Source organism: Plecotus auritus (assembly GCF_963455305.1).
Source record: "Plecotus auritus genome assembly, chromosome: 8".
Lineage (NCBI taxonomy): Eukaryota > Metazoa > Chordata > Mammalia > Chiroptera > Vespertilionidae > Plecotus > Plecotus auritus.
The window spans coordinates 129,540,505-129,558,592 of record NC_137782.1 but is presented as its reverse complement, the minus strand read 5'-3'; the positions used below and the strand labels follow the sequence as shown (position 1 = coordinate 129,558,592).

Below are 18,088 nucleotides of genomic sequence, written 5' to 3'. Positions count from 1 at the left end.
AACTCGCCCTTGCGCCGACGCCGGCGGTCTCTCTGCGAGCCTCCGCGTGGCGGTGGCTGGGCCAAGAAGATGCTTCCGAGGCCCGCGAACTTCGGCTGCAGGGCTGCAGGGCCACAGCTCTGGCTGCTGCTCTCGCGCTGCTCCCGGCCTGGCCCCTCGTGAAAAGAACTGAGCGTCCCTTTCTGGAGCTGTCCCCCCATGACACCCAGAAAACGCGAAACTTCACGAACAGGGCCGCCCTGGAGACAATTGGTGGGTAAGCGGGAGGGTTCCGGACGCCAGGGCAGCGGGGAGCTGGTTCTTGGGAGAACCTTAAACACCCCCTTTCCACTCATTTCCAAGTTGTCTAAGAACTGAAACAACATCCCGGGACGAATTGGAGAAAGCTCAAATGAGTTACACACCGGGGAGTGGGGTTGGAGTTTCTCCCAAGCCTTCGGCCCCACGGACGCCTTCTTCTGCTCCCGCGTAGGATGAGACGTTTGGGGCGGCCGCCAGACTCAGCTAAAGGGCGGAGAGGAGGAAGCCAGCGGCGAGGAGGTGGGGAGAGGGGGCGGGGAGGAGGGGGGGGGAATGCCTAGATGGCCCTGCTAATGCTCCAGTCCGGTTTTTGCTTCCGACTGCTGGCTCCTTTTCCCCACCCGCGGTCCCTCGCCCCGCCCCCCACCTTGGGGCAGGTGAGCGGCGGCCAATGGGCGAGCGCGGGGCAGGTGCCGGCTAACTCGCGCCTCACAGCGCCACTGCCGAAGCCAGGCTGGGCACTGCTGGAGGACCCGGGGCTGGGGTCGGTCCTGGCTGGACTCAGGAGGGAGGGGGCCGAGCTCAGCCCCCAGGCCGTAGAGGCAGCTCGCGGCACCACACTGATCCCGCGCCAGTGCTCGAGCCGGGAGCTTCTGGCTTGGCGGCAGAGGCCAGATCGCCTAGCTCTCCGCGGTGGCCCGACTCGGCGTTCCCTGGCTTGCACGCCCCTCGCCGCTCCGCGCCTGGCTCACCCGCAGGGGCTGAGCACGGGCGGGCGGGCGGGGGAGGTGAGGGGTGCTGGTGTGAGTGCATGTGCCTGTCTGGGTGCACAACCCGCACGGCGGCAGCGCCCGCACGCGGAGCGCTCCCCAGAGCCCGGCTGCCTCTCTCGGCTCTGGCGCCCGCGACCATGTTCCAGCCCACAGCCAAGCGCGGCTTTACCATCGAGTCCTTGGTGGCCAAGGACGGCGGCACCGGCGGGGGCAATGGTGGTGGGGGCGCGGGCTCCCATCCCTTGGCCGCGGCTGCCTCGGAGGAGCCACTTCGGCCCACCGCACTCAATTACCCTCACCCCGGCGCGGCCGAGGCGGCCTTCGTAAGCGGCTTCCCCGCCGCCGCCGCCGCCGCGGGCGCCGGCCGCTCGCTTTACGGTGGGCCCGAGCTCGTGTTCCCCGAAGCCATGAACCACCCGGCGCTGACCGTGCACCAGGCGCACCAGCTGGGCGCCTCCCCGCTGCAGCCCCCGCACTCCTTCTTCGGCGCCCAGCACCGGGACCCTCTGCACTTCTACCCCTGGGTTCTGCGGAACCGCTTCTTCGGCCACCGCTTCCAGGGTGAGTGCCCACGCTGTGCCCGCCTAAGCGGCCGGCCAGCGCCCGCGCTGTGGTGGCGCGGGGGAGGCTCGGGGGTGCGTGGGGCTATTCGGAAGTTGTTTTGAGAAGGCTGCGGGTCCTCGGAGGCCGATTCCCAGGCCAAGAGAAGAGCCGCGTCAGATCCATCACGCTTCTGCCGCCTTGGGTTCCCTCCCAGAGAACTAGGTTAGGATGTCCAGGCTTTCCTAGTTATGATGCCGACTGGACGCCAAACCCGGGAGCATCTTTGGAGCCTCTCCTGGCGGCCTGTCTTAATCTCTCCTGCCCGAGCCAGTCCCAGCCCAGAGAGCTCAGTGTCCGCCGCCCTCCCTCCGCCCCGGCTGGATCTGGGACCATACTCGGCAGTCACGTCCATCACCAATTCCCAGGGATCCGCCCCAGCTGGCCCGTCCAAGCAGGGCAAGGTCCACCCGCGTGCCTCGGGTCTTTGGGAAGAAGGGACCGCGGGCAGGGCAAACTAGAGAGTTAATGTTCAGTATGGCATTCTCTGCTGTCTTGAGATGTTTCTCAGCAACCTCTGCCCGACTTCTCCAAGTCACACGCGCCTCTTGGACCCAGAGTGAGGAAGGTTTGCAATAGCACATCAGCTTCCTCCGCGGTTTGCCTACTCTGGGAGCCCACCAGGCTGCTGGGGGGTGGGGGAGGGCACTGCCTGGGTCCTCCCAGGCAGGAGGTGGGGGCAAAAAGCTGGTAAGGTCGTGGGCAGTCCTCGCCCCCTGGTCTTCTATGGGCAATGGGTTTGCTAATAAAGATTCTCCCACTGACCACACACACACACGCGCGCGCGCGCACACACACACGTATGTTTCAATTATCTGACTTTTCCGAAGGAGAACTGCATTTGTTGGAGTTGGTTTTCTTCCTTGAATTTGGAGTTTTTCCCTTTCCTTTCTTTCTCTTTCTTTCTTTCTTTCTTTCTTTCTTTCTTTCTTTCTTTCTTTCTTTCTTTCTTTCTTTCTTTCTTTCTTCTTTTTTTTAAAGAGTAGCCTTACTTTGTGCAGTAATTGCTTTAGTTTCCGGCTTTATTTGTTAGTGTAGACCAGACCTCAGCTTGCGAGGTTCCATGAGCCAGAGCTAGGTAACCCGGTTTTTAGTGAAACAAATGAAAAGGACGTAGCGAGTGTTAAGGCTCCTGGAGTTAATCTGGCGGTAAACCCGTCAACGCAGTCAAAGTAAACTGGATGTTTGGTACAATTATCTAGGTAATAGGAGAAAAGGGATCTCTTGAAGCGTTAGCTACAGCCGCTTGTTTCAAGGGAAGCCGCTGTCCCGGGTCCCGATTTGTCAGACTGTTTTCTCAGTCCCTTCTGGCTGGTAGACATGGACCCAATAGATTCCCACAAAATAAGAGAATGTAATTACTGAAACAAGGATTTTTGTGGGCACACATCTCCCCTGGGGATTTCGAAGATTTGTCCAACTCATCCGGTGTTTGTGTGGGGAAGGGGGCGATTTGGGCGGGAAACCTGTCAATTAAAATCAATGTTTACTGATAAAATTGAGTTTTGTTCAAAATTGAGCAAACTCCCTCGGTCCTTCATGGGCTTGGTTCCTGGCCCGAGTCTTGAAACCCAGTGCCCGCGGACCGGTTTGAGAGTCGCGGGTGTTTGTGAACCTTTGCACCAGCTCTGCAGAGGGACTGGTGGAGGGCACAGCGGCCCGGGCGAGAGGGCACAGCCGGTCCTAAGCCCTGTGATCTCTGCTCAGCGAAAGAAGGCCTCTCCTTAAGCGCCCTCGGCTCCGACCCACGCGCCCCATGTCCTCCCAGCCATCTTTTCCGCCTCCAGCCTCGCCGGCTCGGGCGCCTAGGGCCGAGGTGCCTCTCTAGAGATCCAGCTCCCGCTCTGAGCATCCCCAGTCAGACAAGGCCCGATAAATCCTCCGCAAAGCCCTTTAGGAAATTGCCGCCGCTCCTTGAGCTATCAGCCCCGGCGGGCACGTTGTCGAGTTGCAAAACGGTTGGATTTTTCTCTCAAGAACCGTGTCTGGATGCGGAGATGGAGCCGAGTGTGACAGCATTTTTAAACTCGGAAATTCGTTGGACAGTGAAGGACTTTAGAACCTTGAGACGTTTTGGTTTCAGGGCGGGTCAGCGTCGCGCCAGACCACCAGACCCGTGCGCGCCCCGGTGGCCACGCGCCCTGCGGTCCCAGTGGGGCCTCCGGGCTGCGAGCAGAGCCGGCCCGGGGCTTCCGGCGCCGCGTTTTCTAGAGAACCCGGTCTCTGAGATGCTCATTTCAGCCCGGTTTTAGTACTAGAAAGGAAACCCTACAGGAACGAACAGGAACGCCTGAGCTGTGGTACGCTGGGCTTTCTGGCAGCCCGGTCCCGGTGGGTGCGCAGGGAAGCGGCTTCTCCGCTGAGCGAGGCGGTGGAAGAGGAGAAGCCGGCGCGGGATGGTCCGAAGTGGGCGGCGGGATCCAGAAGCATGAGGGCTGCTTTTGAGGCCTGCAGGGGAGGTGACGGTGGAGACCAGGTGTTGGCTGCCCTTCGGTGTTATTTCCCCGGACATCAGGAACTTTCCAAGCCAGGGAGCCGCGTCGGGAGCGGCCTTTGGGATACCCTACCCTCTGGGACCCGCGTGGGTAATGGGCCGGCGCTTCAAAGGGCGCCTTTGTTCCGGCAGGAGGGGGAATGAGGTTATCTCCGTGGCTTGGCTAGCCTCTCCCTCTTGTAGCCCCAGGTCCCTGAGCCCCGCCGTCAGGTCTAGAGCCCCTGGCCGGCCGCCGTCTTTGCTGAAGAGACCTCAACTCCAGCCCTGGGCCCTTCCCACCCCTAGCTCCCACCTCCAGTTGCCTCGCTCTTGGGAGTCTCTATTGCTAGTTCCTAGCCAGTGCCTTGAAGTGGCCCACAGAGAGAGGCTGAAGGAAAACTGGGTTGGGTGGGGGTTCAGTTGCTAGCTCCAGGGAAGGCTAAGCCAGCCCCTTTTTAATCTCCTACTGTCCTTGTCTGAAACTGACAGCCCACTCTCACAGCCCAGAATTACTGGGGGAGGCGGGGGCGGGGGGGGGAGGGACAGGCCACACCGCACCCCTGTCCCAAGGGTCGGGCTGACACAAACCACATTATAAAATAGCCATCAAGTCACACACACTGAGGCCAGACCACAGTTCTGGGTCCTCTGCTCCATATGGCCCTTCACACCTCTGCGGCCCATTCACTCCCACCTGCGGGGTCCCTCTGCTGCCACCTCACTCTGACCAGCCTGGGCCAGTCCAGCTGCTGGAGCCAAACCGTGCAAATGCTGGTGTGAGGCAGGCTTTCTCTCTTCCCATCCGGCTCATTTGTCCAGAGGACGCCCCTGTTGGGACTTCACCTGGGCTCAGTATGATGTGTTTTTTGAAGCAATTTATTTTAACATCAACAAGAAGTATCTGCTTCCCACCTATCTCTCCCACCTTTCTCTTGCCCACACTTGAGACTTTAACCCTTATTCCTACCTGGATCAATCTCCTCCATTCTCTCCCTCTTACCCCTTTCTGTCAGACCACCTCTCTGGTCATCTGTCCCCTCCACTACCACAAGTTAAACTCTTCTTTCAATCAGGCCTGAGAGTCCTGGGCCTGCCCGTTTTGAAGGGCCCAATGGTCATGGTGTCCCTTCCTCTATCTTCCTATTCTATGATTCCCCCTCCCTTTTGTAGCAGCACAGATCCAACCACTTGAAATGGATAAGGTGACTGAAAATTAGTGACTTCTCCCAGTCAGGGACTTTGTCTCCCCCCAGGCACTAGCCCCTCATTCCTAGGCAACCCTGTATGCTTGTGTCAGTGTCTGAAGCCAGGGCCTTGTAGAAAGTAATGTCAGGCAATTTCCACCAGCAGAGGGACATGAACCTGGGGAGTTTTAGCATCACCTCAGTTATATGCCTTGCTTCACTTACAGCCATATTTCCAGAGATGGGAGATCTTAACGGAATAATCTAAATAATTGTCTTAAGAACAAAACAACTGGTCAAATTGAGTCAAACCAATGGCCATTTCTGAAGAAATTCATTGGATCAGCTAACTCTGTCAAAACATTCTATCTAGGGCTCTACATTATTGGTGGGTCAGGGGGACTGTTACATGCCACTGCATGAGAATCCACGGGTGATTTCAGGACCTTTTCGAGTGTGTTGGCCTGTGCAACCAAGCCTGAGAGGGCCGAGTGGGGGTGAGGTGGGAGTTCATGGAGACTGGGACTGTCTGTGGAAGCTTGTTTAGCTTTTGTAGTTCCTGACCCCACCATCCCAGCCTCATCCAGTCCAATGTCATCCCCTCCTCCTGCATCTGGGAGCTGAGTTTCCATGGTGGCCAATATTTGCAAGGGACAGTCACACTCTTTGAAAACCATGTATGGTAGATAGGAGAAAAAGACAGTAGGGAGGCTGGAGCATATATTTACACACGCCCATGCAGAAACCAATGTATCTATATCTATATATCTATATCTATATATCTATATCTATATCTATATCTATATCTATATCTATATATATTATAGAGAAAGATAATACCAAGATATTTATAAACATGCTTCTTTAGCACGGGACTATTCAGGGATGAAGCAAGGTCTTTTCTCACCAGAGAGCAGCGAGAGTCTCCTGTGGGGAGAGGGTTTTACCTGAGGGGAAAGGGAGAGAGGTGGAGAAGGGGAGAAGAACCTGACCTGAGACCTGCAGGTGCTGCCTGGCCATTGACCTAACCGCTGGCCTATTTTTACCACTTGCAGGGTAGAGCCCGGCCAGTGGTAGGCATTTTCAAAGGGCTAGTAGCCTGAGCAAGGCTGGTTTAAGTGAGGGGAGAGTTCCTTGGGTATCTTCTAGTTCTTGAATCTGTGTTTGGCTTGGGGATGCCTAATAGCTTCCCTACTCCCCTATCACCTTTCTGACAAACAGCCCTTTTTCTCCTCTTGATCCACTTTGAGTGAAATATGATGGGTCAAGCAGATGAACAGAGCTAAGGGACTTTTCTCAGTCTCGGCCTCTTGGGTTGCTGCAGGCCCTATGGATTTGGGCCCATAGGCGCTCCCCAGGCCGGGCCCACCCTTGGCCCATCAGCAGCGCCGCATTTCTGCGTGGCTCCCAACAGGGTAACACTGGGAGTGTGGAGGGTAACTCCGGGAGTGTGGAGGCATTGAGGAGGAGAGTGGACTTAAGGAAGGGGAGGCAAAGGGAGAGGGAAGAAAGAAGGGGCCAAGGATTGGAGAAGGTATCGGAGTTCTCAAGGGAGTAAGCGTGCGGGCCGGGGATGCCCGGGCTGCGGCTCACGGAGCCCCTTCTCTCTGTCTGTACCCGCGTGTGTTGCGTCGGCGGCGGCGGCGCGGGCAGCGAGCGATGTGCCCCAGGACGGGCTGCTTCTGCACGGCCCCTTCGCGCGCAAGCCCAAGAGGATCCGCACGGCCTTCTCGCCCTCGCAGCTGCTGCGCCTGGAGCGCGCCTTTGAGAAGAACCACTACGTCGTGGGCGCTGAGCGGAAGCAGCTGGCCGGCAGCCTCAGCCTCTCGGAGACGCAGGTAATAATCGCCCCAAATTGGCGGCCCGCGGTCACCTGGGAGCCCCAATAGAGGTGGGAGCGGGCGGGTACAGCCCTCTCCTGCCCAGTTCAGGAAGCCGCCCGGCGGCGCTCCCGCAAAGCCAGTCTTAGAGCGCCTGAAAGGTTTAGCTTCGCAGAGGCGCAGGATTTTAATCCAGCCTAAGGACTCACTAAAAGTGGGATCAGACCTCATACCAAGGCCGCTCCCAAAGCCCGCAGGAGGTGCCGGGTTACCTGTCACTCCCGGGCGCACCCGTGGACTCGGGAACCATCTCAGTGCAGTGATTACTGCCCCCGCCCCGCTTCTCCCGCCGCACTGGCTTGCTGCCGTTCATGGCAGACCTGGCAGAGGCCTCGACTGCCCACTAACGCATGCTGTAGGGGGAGAAAGCCCAGTGTCCTCAGGGTAGAAACATCAGAAACAGAGGGGCTAAGCTAGGGAGCCGCCAGCCTTGCTTAGGGTCGCAGGGGGGCCCTATCTCCTCACTGGCACGCTGGCAGGGAACCTTGGAAATGGCTTTGCAAATGCGAGGGCATCTGAGAAATGTGGAAAGAAGATTCTGGGTATTCGGGGATTGGTTTCAGTCACTTGAACGGCTGCTGAGTTCGGGAGAGAATATACTGCGGTGTTGGAGGGGTTGAACTGGGTGAAATTATAATCACCACGTATTTTTGTCATTGATAAATTTTTAAAAATGTGAAAGAAGTAGATGAGAGTTATAGGGAAGCACATTTGGTTACTGTAAGAAAAGATTTTGCCATACACACATGCTGCCTGGAAGCACCGCCTAAGCTTTCCCTCTGCCAAGTACGACTTGCTAGTGGGGGCGGGTGCTGCCCTGGGAAGGGTTTCAGGGTCCCACTGGCCTCTGAAGACCCGCTCCCTTCCGCCCTTGTCAATGCCTAGATTTGCAAATCAGAGAGGTCTGCAAGCTGGCTAGCATTTCATCCTCCGCTCCGATTTCCTGTACTACTCGCTCCATACCCTCCACTACCCTCCACCTTAGTCCGGGACTAGAAGGTGCAGGGCTGAGCAGGGGTGTAGGGGGGGGGGGGGCAGCTTGGGGCCTCCTGGGGAGCAAGGAGGGTAGGAAGGGGGCTTAGCGGGACAGTCCAAACTCTAACTGCATCTGACCTCCAGACCTCTTGAGCTTGTCCTCACGTAGCATTTTGGTATCTACTAAGGTCCTATCTGTCTGATGCCCCAATGCCCCTGTCTCCGCTAAAGGATATATATATATATATATATATATATATATATATATATATATATATATATATATATATATTTCAGATTTGCTAGCTGGGCTTTTCTAACCATAGAAATAAATAAAATGTACAAAACAACGGAGTTAATTCTAAAAAACGTTTTTAAAAAATATATTTGTTTAAAAACCCACTTAAAAAATAATACCCCTTCTTCTCTTCTGGCAAACAGCATTTTAAATTTGTCTAAAACAAGGTGCCAATTTATGAATGGTGTTCACAGTTAACTTCATTTAAAAAGTACTAGTTATTAAATTTTTACTGCAGAAGTATAAGAAAACAAATGGGTTTATAATTCCACCACCCAAAGATGAACACTTGTTGAAATAATGTCGTTTGTTTTAAACTTTCAATTTTTTAGCTCAGTTAGAGCACTTTTAATTAATTTTCTTTCACTGAATCTAGCTGCCTGTCAATATCTGCTCTTAAATATGCCAGTTAGTAAACATGATTGTTTCTTTCATTTTTATGGTAAGATAGTTCAAACGTATATTTAAAACAAACACTTTAAACAGTGTCACTATCAAAACTCATGCCTAATCTTGTTCCATCTGTATAGGTGAGCTGGTTTTAGCATATAGAACAAAAAATAACAATGGAACCACAGGAGATTTGAGCCTGAGAAACCTCCTTGCAGAGGCTGTCTTTCCAGGTGACAAAGAGATGGAGAGACTGGGCAGAGCTCCCAGGCAGGCTGATGCGATTTCACTCTCTGCCTTCCTGCTAGCTAGAGGACTGTGTGACCCTTGGGCAATGTACTCAACCTCTCTGAACTCTGGTTCTCTCCTCCAGAAAACAGGTTGTTTAAGAATTAAAGGCACTTAATATTAACTCAAATAATATTAATTCTCATTCCCAGTCCTTCCTTTTCCTTTATTTAAAGTGATATATCAAGTTAGTATTACAATAAGATTCAAGTCTAGGCTGACTGACAGTCCAGTGTTCTTTCTGCTACATCCAGTCTCCTTTATCCAGCTGTCTTTCTGTCCCTCTCCTAACTTATCATTTGGACCTGGGTTATATCATTAACTAATTACCTATTCATCTTTCAGTATTTTCCATGCAAGCTTACCTGTCATTTCCAGTTATCAGCTACTTGTCAAGCATCAGTCACTCCCAACCGCCCCTGCCATTTCTTTCTCCTGTCAATATCTCTATTTGTCTCTCAGGACTCCCTAATCTGTCCCTCACAGATAGCTATTTTATATCTAGCCATTACTTATGTCTGCTCTCATTAAACTGCCTCATAAAGCTGGTTAATTTATATTTCCTATTTTTTATTAATTATAATTTTCCTAACCATAACTCCTATTTATCCAACTGTTGATTATCTCTTTATCATCTATTTTATTTTATCTTCTGTGTATATACCATCCATGTCAAACTTCTATCTCTATAGACCTATTTACCAACTGACAGGTAGTGTATTCCTACTAATGGTTATCTATCATTTCATCAGTTCTGGTTTTGTCTTCTTTCTCGGCCTCGGTTGCAGTATCTGTAAGACTGAATGAAATTAACTCCAGGGTTCTTTGCAGCCCTAAATTTCTGGCTCATCATTATTCTACTTTGTGTTTCTCTATAATCCCTCCTCTAAGTTCTCAGAGCTCACAGTATTCCTCCTACATATAAAAATATGCACGGGCCTTTGCTATTGTTTATCTGCCATGTCCATATGTCATTCTATAGACAGGCTGTATCTGTCTCACAAAGAAATCTTAAAATACAGATTCCTGATCTCCACTCAGGAGATTCTCTTAGGAGTTTCAGGATGGGACCCAGGAAAAGTTTTTAAACTGCTCCCTGGGTGATTCTGATGAACAGCTGGCCTGAGCATCTCAGCTCTGGGAGGCAGAGACCAAGCCTTCCTATTTCTCGCTATACCCCAAGCCTCCATAAACATGTAGTGAATGGATGGGCAAACTTCTCTTGATTGTACACATAGCCATATGTTAATTTTATCAGTCATTTCCCTTGCTCTCTACTGTCATTTTTCTCTGTTTTCTATCTTTCCCTTGCACTGTCTTCTAGATAGTTGATAGATGATCTAGTTTTATCCATGGATAGAGCTTCTGGGAAGGTTAGGCAAATCAGTGTGTGGGTCTTAATCCAGTGCTCAGGGGTCTCTGTACACCCAAAGCTTTAGCATGGAGTGTAGGGAGGTGGGCACCCTGAGCTTTTTTGTTGGGGTAAGCTGTATGTGTGGTTGGGAGTAGGGTATTTGTGCTGGGATTACGGTGGGTTTATCCAGGAGGTGGAGGGAGGGGCCCTAGGCTCTTCTCCCTTCTGGCTCTAATCACTTGCTCCTCACTGCTGTGGTGCAGCCCTGGAGTCTGACCTGGATGATGCCCATCTAAGTTCAGTCCTGGTGGTTAGGTCATAACAGAGCCACGATTGGTGCAAGTGAGTGTGTGTTAGTGTATGAATGTGTATGTGTGTGTATAATGGGTGTGTGCACATATAGGTTTAGTGTTATTGATTCTCAAAGGTCAGGTGGTATTTCATATGTACACATCAGATGCCAGCAAGCCGTCATGGAGTGCGGCTTGTGTGCTTCGGTGCGTGTGTGTGAGAGGGGGGCACGTTAGTCTTAGGAGTGAGAGAAAGCATTTGGTTGCTTCAAGCTGATTGATTAGTTGATGTTTCCAGCTGCCACTCTTGCTCTGAATAGTTCAGCAGGCGTTTCTTGACCTTTCCTGGCTTTAAGTTTAGCTGAGCTGTGAGGGGAAATGGTGCAGAAACGTGTTCCTTGGCCTTGGAGATTCCTCATTTAGTGATGGGACTTAAAAACAAAATGTGCACACTTGTGGGACATGCATAGGACAGGCAACTGGAGTCCCCTTAAAGTCATAGGTATGGGTATGGACTGAGGGAGGTCAGGGAGACCCACATGGGTGATTCACCTGAGGATAAGGGCAAGCATCCAGAATGGTCTAAGAGAGGAGAACGAAGGCTTAGGAAGAGTTGTGGCTAAGGTTGATGTGGGGTCTGAGGTGACCTCATTTTAACGGGGTGAGAGTTGAGCTTAGCATGGCATTGGGCTTGACCTTCAGAGTGGGAGCAGCTGACATGATCAAATGATGGGAAATGGAGTCCTTGTCCTGTGCCTGTCCCTCAAGGTGAGAGAGCAGTGAGGAGAGCAAGCTGAGGGGTAGCTTGATTTGTGTCTCCAAGCCTCCATCTAGTCTGAGGATTTCTGTGTCTGAGATGACAGAACAAGACAGGCTTAAGTTAAAGCAGAAGAGAATAGTAGGACATAAGGAGCAACTTTTTGTATCAGAGTTACAAAACTCAAATAATATTGAATAGGAGTATTTTAACTCCTTGAGGAGAGGACAGGTATTCCCCTGAAAGTAGGCATGGGCCAGAAGCCGCAGACCCTTCCATTTGGGATGAGCTAAGGATGGGAGGGGGCATGGAAAAGAAGGAATCCAGAGCTGGTTCATTCAAACAGCAGATTATTTAAAAGTTAAGTCTGAAATACTGGCTGGAGCTGTAGTTGGCCTGTTTGTTAGTTCCTTTGTCTATTCAATTATACATGAATACATGCATGCCTTTATTCATTAATGCATAAATTGATCAATCCACTAATGCATTGATTCATTCATTTATCCACAGCAGTTTCATCTGCTTTTTAATTAATTAATTAATTAATTTTAATGTTTTTTAATTGATTTCAGGAGAAGGAGGGAGAGATAGAAACATCAATGATGAGAATTATTGATCCACTGCCTCCTTCATGCCCCCTACTGGGGATCAAGCCCACAACCCCAGCATGTGCCCTGACTGATAATGGAACCTGTGAACTCCTGGTTCATGGGTTGATGCTCAACCACTGAGCAACACCAGCTGGGCAGTTTCACGTTCTTCATCCTGAATGACTCAAGCTGACCCTTGTTACCACCAACAATGCCTCCCTCCCCCAGGATCCCCCTTCAAGTGGTTAATATAGTCCATAACATGAAGAATTAAGAATTGACTGTATTGTAGACGTGTTCACTGAACTAAGCCAAAAGAGCATCCCATTTCTTCAGCAATTAGCACGTTCCAAACCCCCCTTTTTTTATTAGGTCTCAATCCCTCTGCCATTGATTTTCTCCTGTTTTCCAGGTTTGGCCCAGAGCATAGGGATGGGTCACTTCATCTCTCTGTCCAGCTGACTGAACAGACCTGGAACCTGTCCACTAGGACTCCAAAGCAGACTAGCTCACTGCTTTGGTTCTCCAGGTTCCCATAGTCTGGTGAGGAGACAGGTTCGAGCAAATAAATTAGTGCACTGCTGGGGTCACTGTTCCCGAGACAGAGAAAAGTACTAAAGAAGTACAGATGGGTGGTGGGGCAGGTCCAGAGTCAGAACATCTAAGCAGGGTGAGCGGGGTTTTGAAGGCTAAGAGCATTTCAGGTTGGGTAACTCAGGGAAAAGCAGAGACTCTTGAAAGGGTCTGTCTTATCTGAAAAACTGAGAGATGTTTAATGAGGTAGGGACTTGGGGGACCATAAGGAACCTCTCCCCAACTCCAAGGGGTCAGAGATGGGTGAGGGCTTCCTCCAGCCAACATCTCAGCTGTGCCTTTGGAGCTCAGAGACAGGTGTGTGGACATTGGGGGTGGGAACAGGTACAGAAAAAGCACGGCCTCCTAAGGCTGGCTCCCACGGAGCTGGTAGCCACACTATGTGACCTGGTTCCTTTCCAGGTCCTCTCTCCTCTAGAGAAGGGGCTCAGGGTGAGGCTGGTTTGGAGATGTCATGGGTGTCACTCTTATTTTCCACTACACCCAGAGTCCAGTTCCTTTTCTTTTCCAAGTAAAAAATAACTATTGTTATCTATGATGCATTAAAGAAAAATCAGAAAAGTGGAGAAAAGTCACCCATACTTTGGGTACATTTCCTTCTAGTCTTTTTTCCCCATGCATAGATTTTGTTTTTCCATGGTTGTGTTCACACTGTGCCCAAACTGTGCATCCTGCCATTTTCACTAATATTACTACATCACAAGCATCCCCCTGTTAGTTCAGTCTTTGTAAACAGCATCTGGACACTCAGCCCAAGGCTGTTCTCCAGAAGATAGCCAGACTGCCCAGGGAGAGGGTTTGCAGCCCTGTTTCTAGACAGCTGACTCCTTGACACTGGTTGTTTCGTGAAGAAAATATTCAGAATCAACTTTCATTTGGGTGTGCCAAGAAGTTCCACCATTGAAACTTTCCTTCTTTGGGCTGGTGATTCTAGGCAAGGGTAGCAGGTTGGGTCCATTCCACTATAGCCATGTTTCCTTCCTGGAAGGAGAGATGGGAGTGTGTGGGAGGGAGAAGGTGCAGAAAGGGGTCCTCTGTCCCTGGTGCACTCCAGTGCTGCCCTAAATCACCCCAACAGGCTGGCCACGCCTAACCCTTATTCAGCCCCTTGGGCTCTTAGGAATGCTACCTAGGCCAGCATCCAGACGTGACTCATGTACATGCCTTGCATAGGAGGCAAGGCAAGCTCACCCACCTACTGGATGGCACAGTCACAACAGGCTCCAGGGTGGATGTGATGTGGGGGTGGGGGGGCGGTGCAGGGGCCAGGCTGGCTGCCAAATGGTTATGCTGAGAACCACCCAGGGCCCCATAGCCCTGTGCCCAAGGAAAGGTGGGCACAGAATCCAGAAGCCCTGGGCCTAGAGCATCTGCCATCCTCCTCATGTACCTGAGGTGAGACACACAGGTGAGGGGTTTGAACTCTGCCCTGGAAATGAGGGAAGAGGGCCCTCTCCTCATTTTATTGCCTGAAGCCAGGCCCCTCATCTCTTCCTGTCCTTGCTGGTTGCTCTATGTAGCACTGAGCACTGGTTGTCCCCACCCCACGCCTATTGCTCTAAAATCAAGGGTAGGGCAGATGGAGCTGTGGAAACCCTGGTTGGGGGCGGGGGTAGGGGCAGCTCTGGGTTGGGTGGGCTCCATGGAAGGGACAGAGGGGACTGCTTGGGAATTGTGAGTGTGGGGCATCCTGGGCAGGAAACTGCCTCCTGGACCTGGATGCCAGGCCTGATTTTGACTGCCATCGCCTGGCTTTATGGGAAAGGCCTGTGACTGTCACCCATCCTCAGGATACCCCCTTAGCATCCACTGCTGCTGCCAAAATCAAGGTGCTCGCCATCAGTCCACACACATGACTTACCACTCACCACCCACACTGGCACCATGGATCGCCCTAGCTGCAGTTGGTACTGCTTGCTTTAGAATGTGCTGTCATTTCCAGGAAAGCATCCATGCCTTGTAACCCTGGCCACTCTGCATCATCTTCCCTGAGATGCTCTGGTGCAAAAGCCCAGGCGGTGCCCTGGAGCACCAAGGGCCCCAGAAAGCCTTTCTCCTATAGATGAGGAAATTAAGCCCAGAGAGGGAAGGGACTCAGCAGAGGCTCCTGTCACTGACTCAGGCTGACCTGGTCCACTGGCTGCGCAAGGCCAAGTGAAAAACTGCATGGTCAGGAGAAGCAGACAGAGCATGCGATGGCTTCGTATGTTCTCTCATTTATGTTCCCATCAACCCTGTGAAGGAGTGATTATTATCTCTTCTCTAGGAACCGTAGAGACTCAGGTCTGCTGGGCTCCAGACCCTGGGCCTCCCCCTCTGTGTGCTATGGCTACAGGATGCTCGGCAGCTCCACCGCCCCTCCTGTCCCTCTGTCGAGAGGGACAGAAAAATCGCCCCTTTCTGCCCACTGCGTCCTCTCCAAACCTAAGGTGGCAGCTGGCCAGAGAAAAGGACTCTGACCTCGGTTTCCCCATTGGCTCCCAGCTCATCCTGAGTGCTGAGGTCCTGGCGGCTGTTTCTCACCTGTGCCCCTCCCTCCCCGGCTCAGGTGAAGGTGTGGTTCCAGAACCGGAGGACAAAGTACAAGCGGCAAAAGCTGGAGGAGGAGGGACCCGAGGCCGAGCAGAAGAAGAAGGGCTCCCACCACATCAACCGGTGGCGCATCGCCACCAAGCAGGCCAACGGGGAGGACATCGATGTCACCTCCAATGACTAGGGTGGGCAGCCACAAACCCATGAGAGCAGAGTGCTGCCAGGGCCCTCGGTGGGCCCAACTGGACTCGCCACTCCCCGGCCCAGCTGCGGGGAAGCCTCAAGTCACAGCCCCACAGGGCTTGGAGCCTGGGGCAACATCGACGGAGGGACAAGAAATGGGCTGGCTGAGGCCTGGGACTGCTCAACCTTCTCCTCGGAGAGCCTGCCTGCCTGCCTGCCTGGGCAGGCCCACAGCCACTACTGCCTCCCGGCCATTCTCCATTTCTCTTTTCGTTTTGATGCATTTCTGTTTTAATTTATTTTCCAGGCACCTACTGTAGTTCTTAGTGATTCCCCTGTGTTTCCCTTCCCTATGGGAACAATAAAAGTCTCTCTCTTAATGACATGGGCATCCAACTCCAGCCCCAGAGCCTGTGAGCTGGGGGTGGTGGCTTTGGTTTCTGGGCCACTGGGCACTGGCAGAGCAAGCTTGGTCAGGACCTGGGAGCCTGGGGTAGGGCCTTAGAGACTCAATTTATTAACTCCTTTCCTTTGTTGGTCATCGACCTGGCCTCTAGCTCCAACTCCACAACAAGAGAAACTGAGGCTAGACATAGGGAAGGACGACCCTGTACATGAGGGAGACTATGCTTAGGTCTCCAAACGTGTTGAGCAATGAGCATCAGGTCCAGGTGGGTCAGAGGAGACAGAGAGCGTGCGTACTTCCCATGTTTAAAGACTCTTCAGTTGAGGAGAAACTGGAGGGAAAGGGGAGGTTGGATGGAGGAGGCTGTCAGTGCCAGCCCCAAGTCCTGGCCTGACCAGGATGCTAACCTGTCCCCAGAGAACCTCCTTGTGCAAATTAAAGTTTCAGAGAAAAGACTTGAGTGTGAGCCTGCAACAAGTGCCCAAGGACGCAGGGCCTCCCAGCCTGGGAAAGAGCTCCAAAGCAGGGCATGCCAAGCTCTTTAGTTCACCTGCCCTTCAATATGTCCACTTGTCTTTTCTGCTTTTCACACACCAAGGTTTCTTTCATTCCAAAAAAAACAAAACCCATATGCCTAACAGCCTTTCCCTTATGACATCCAAGTGGTCTCCAACCCTCTGCTGATGCTGATGGCAGTCAATTACTGCCACCCACGTGTGGCCAAACTTAACTGCCTCTCATCTGGCTTCACCTGCACCCGTCTTCTGGCCATTCCTCCTGACTCCATCACCCGTCCCTGCCGCCTGCATCTGGGTACCTCTGACACCTTCTTTTGCCTCTCCAAGTCCTTCCTAGCCTTGTCCTTGCCTCGTCGCCTATGTCCACCCCAGGGTCAGTCCTTGTGCCTTTGGCTTGGGGCTTCGCATCCACTGCCAGGACTTGTCTTTGGCTCCACGCCTCCAGCTGACCTATACTGAGCTGCAGGCCCCCGAGCTAGCCACCACCCATTTGGTGTACTCCACGCCCCTCAGCACCTCAAACCCAATGCATCTCTCTACCCTTCTGCAGGATCGCCCACCTTGGCAACTGGCCAAGGTTTTGTCTCTCTTGGGAAACAGTGTAGAAGGCTCCTGGGGTGTTGGGAGTGGAGGGGAGGAATGGTAGGTATAATGAGGTTTGTGTGGCTGTCAAGGATGAGGCCCACTTCAAAGGAGGACCTCCATGCTACGACTAGGGTTCTCTTCCTTAGCCCAGATAGGATCCTGTCTCCCCCTTCCTAAGTCCCCCACTCTTCCTCAACTTCTTCCCCACCCTGACCTTTCCTACATCGCTCCTGGTACCTTCTGCTTTAGTCTCACCCATGTCATCCCTGTCCCTCAGTGAGCTGTGGGTTCTGCTGTGCCTTTGCTTACATAGTTCTTGGTGCCTGGAATGTCCTGGGGGCTTGGTCAATGTTAAAGTCACTGGAAAGATATCAAAGGCCCAGCCTTGTTGCCAGGGGCACACCTAGGGATCCAAACACAGAAGGTCCTTGTGCTGGGTCTATAAGCATCTCACTTGGGGCTAGAAACAAAGGGTTAAGGCCCATCCCAACACCCCTCCCCGCATCAACCAGGACAATGTGTCCCTCACATCCTGCATGAGTCCCGGTTGAACCTCAGGTGGACTCTTTCACTATCAGGCAGGTGGGCTGACCTCTGGGAAGCTTGTGCGCACAGGTTGGATGAGAGTGAGGATAGGAGACGTCCTTTTGGCATGAGTAATGGGGGGTGGAGGAATGGGTGAGCCGTTCCACTCAAGATTCTCTCTCACTTGGTAGGGAAAGGGTGCAGGGAAACCACAGCAGAGCACCCCCTGTCATCCAGATAAAGAGCTGGAAAGGACCCAAGGAAACCTGCCAATCTTCCTAGGCCAGGCCTGCGGGGGGCGGGGCGGGAGTCCCCTAGCACTCCCATCCATCCCCCATGTTGTGCCTCTCCCCACAGACGGTAAATATTGGTGTTGTGACTTCATTAATAAAGGCTTCTGTGAGCCTGAAAAACATGGAATCAGGATGAACTATTTTCTGAGCTGTGGGCTTGCCAGGTTTGCTAATTTGGGAGTTTTTGGGCCCTCTCCAGGGAACAAACCAAAGTCTCTCTCAAAGACACACAGATGCAGCCAGGAAGGGGAACAGAAGCCTCAGAACGATGCTCCCTTCCCTCCCCGACCATTCCTCCCCCTGGAGATCAGGGCCTGCAGGGATGAGGACGGTGGACAGGAGCTGCCGAGGCAGGCCTTC

At 52.7% G+C, this 18,088-nt stretch overlaps 2 protein-coding genes across 2 annotated transcripts in view; both read left to right on the top strand.

The window, feature by feature from the left end:
- The window catches only part of STAMBP (STAM binding protein), a 762,428-nt gene that overhangs the window by 107,905 nt on the left and 636,435 nt on the right, over positions 1-18,088 (top strand). The window lies entirely within an intron of this gene.
- Positions 749-16,419, top strand: EMX1 (empty spiracles homeobox 1). Its single transcript, XM_080684995.1, has 3 exons — positions 749-1,574; positions 6,924-7,108; positions 15,235-16,419. The coding sequence occupies exons 1-3, from the start codon at positions 1,052-1,054 to the stop codon at positions 15,400-15,402; spliced, it is 876 nt and encodes a 291-aa protein (XP_080541121.1). The 5' UTR covers positions 749-1,051; the 3' UTR covers positions 15,403-16,419.

Bases quoted from the DNA above. Each gene is read 5' to 3' on its own strand.
- EMX1 (XM_080684995.1), top strand. From the start codon at position 1,052: ATGTGCCTGTCTGGGTGCACAACCCGCACGGCGGCAGCGCCCGCACGC. The intron at 1,575-6,923 runs GTGAGTGCCCAC...CGGCGCGGGCAG, and splicing joins CTTCGGCCACCGCTTCCAGG to CGAGCGATGTGCCCCAGGAC. The intron at 7,109-15,234 runs GTAATAATCGCC...TCCCCGGCTCAG, and splicing joins TCAGCCTCTCGGAGACGCAG to GTGAAGGTGTGGTTCCAGAA.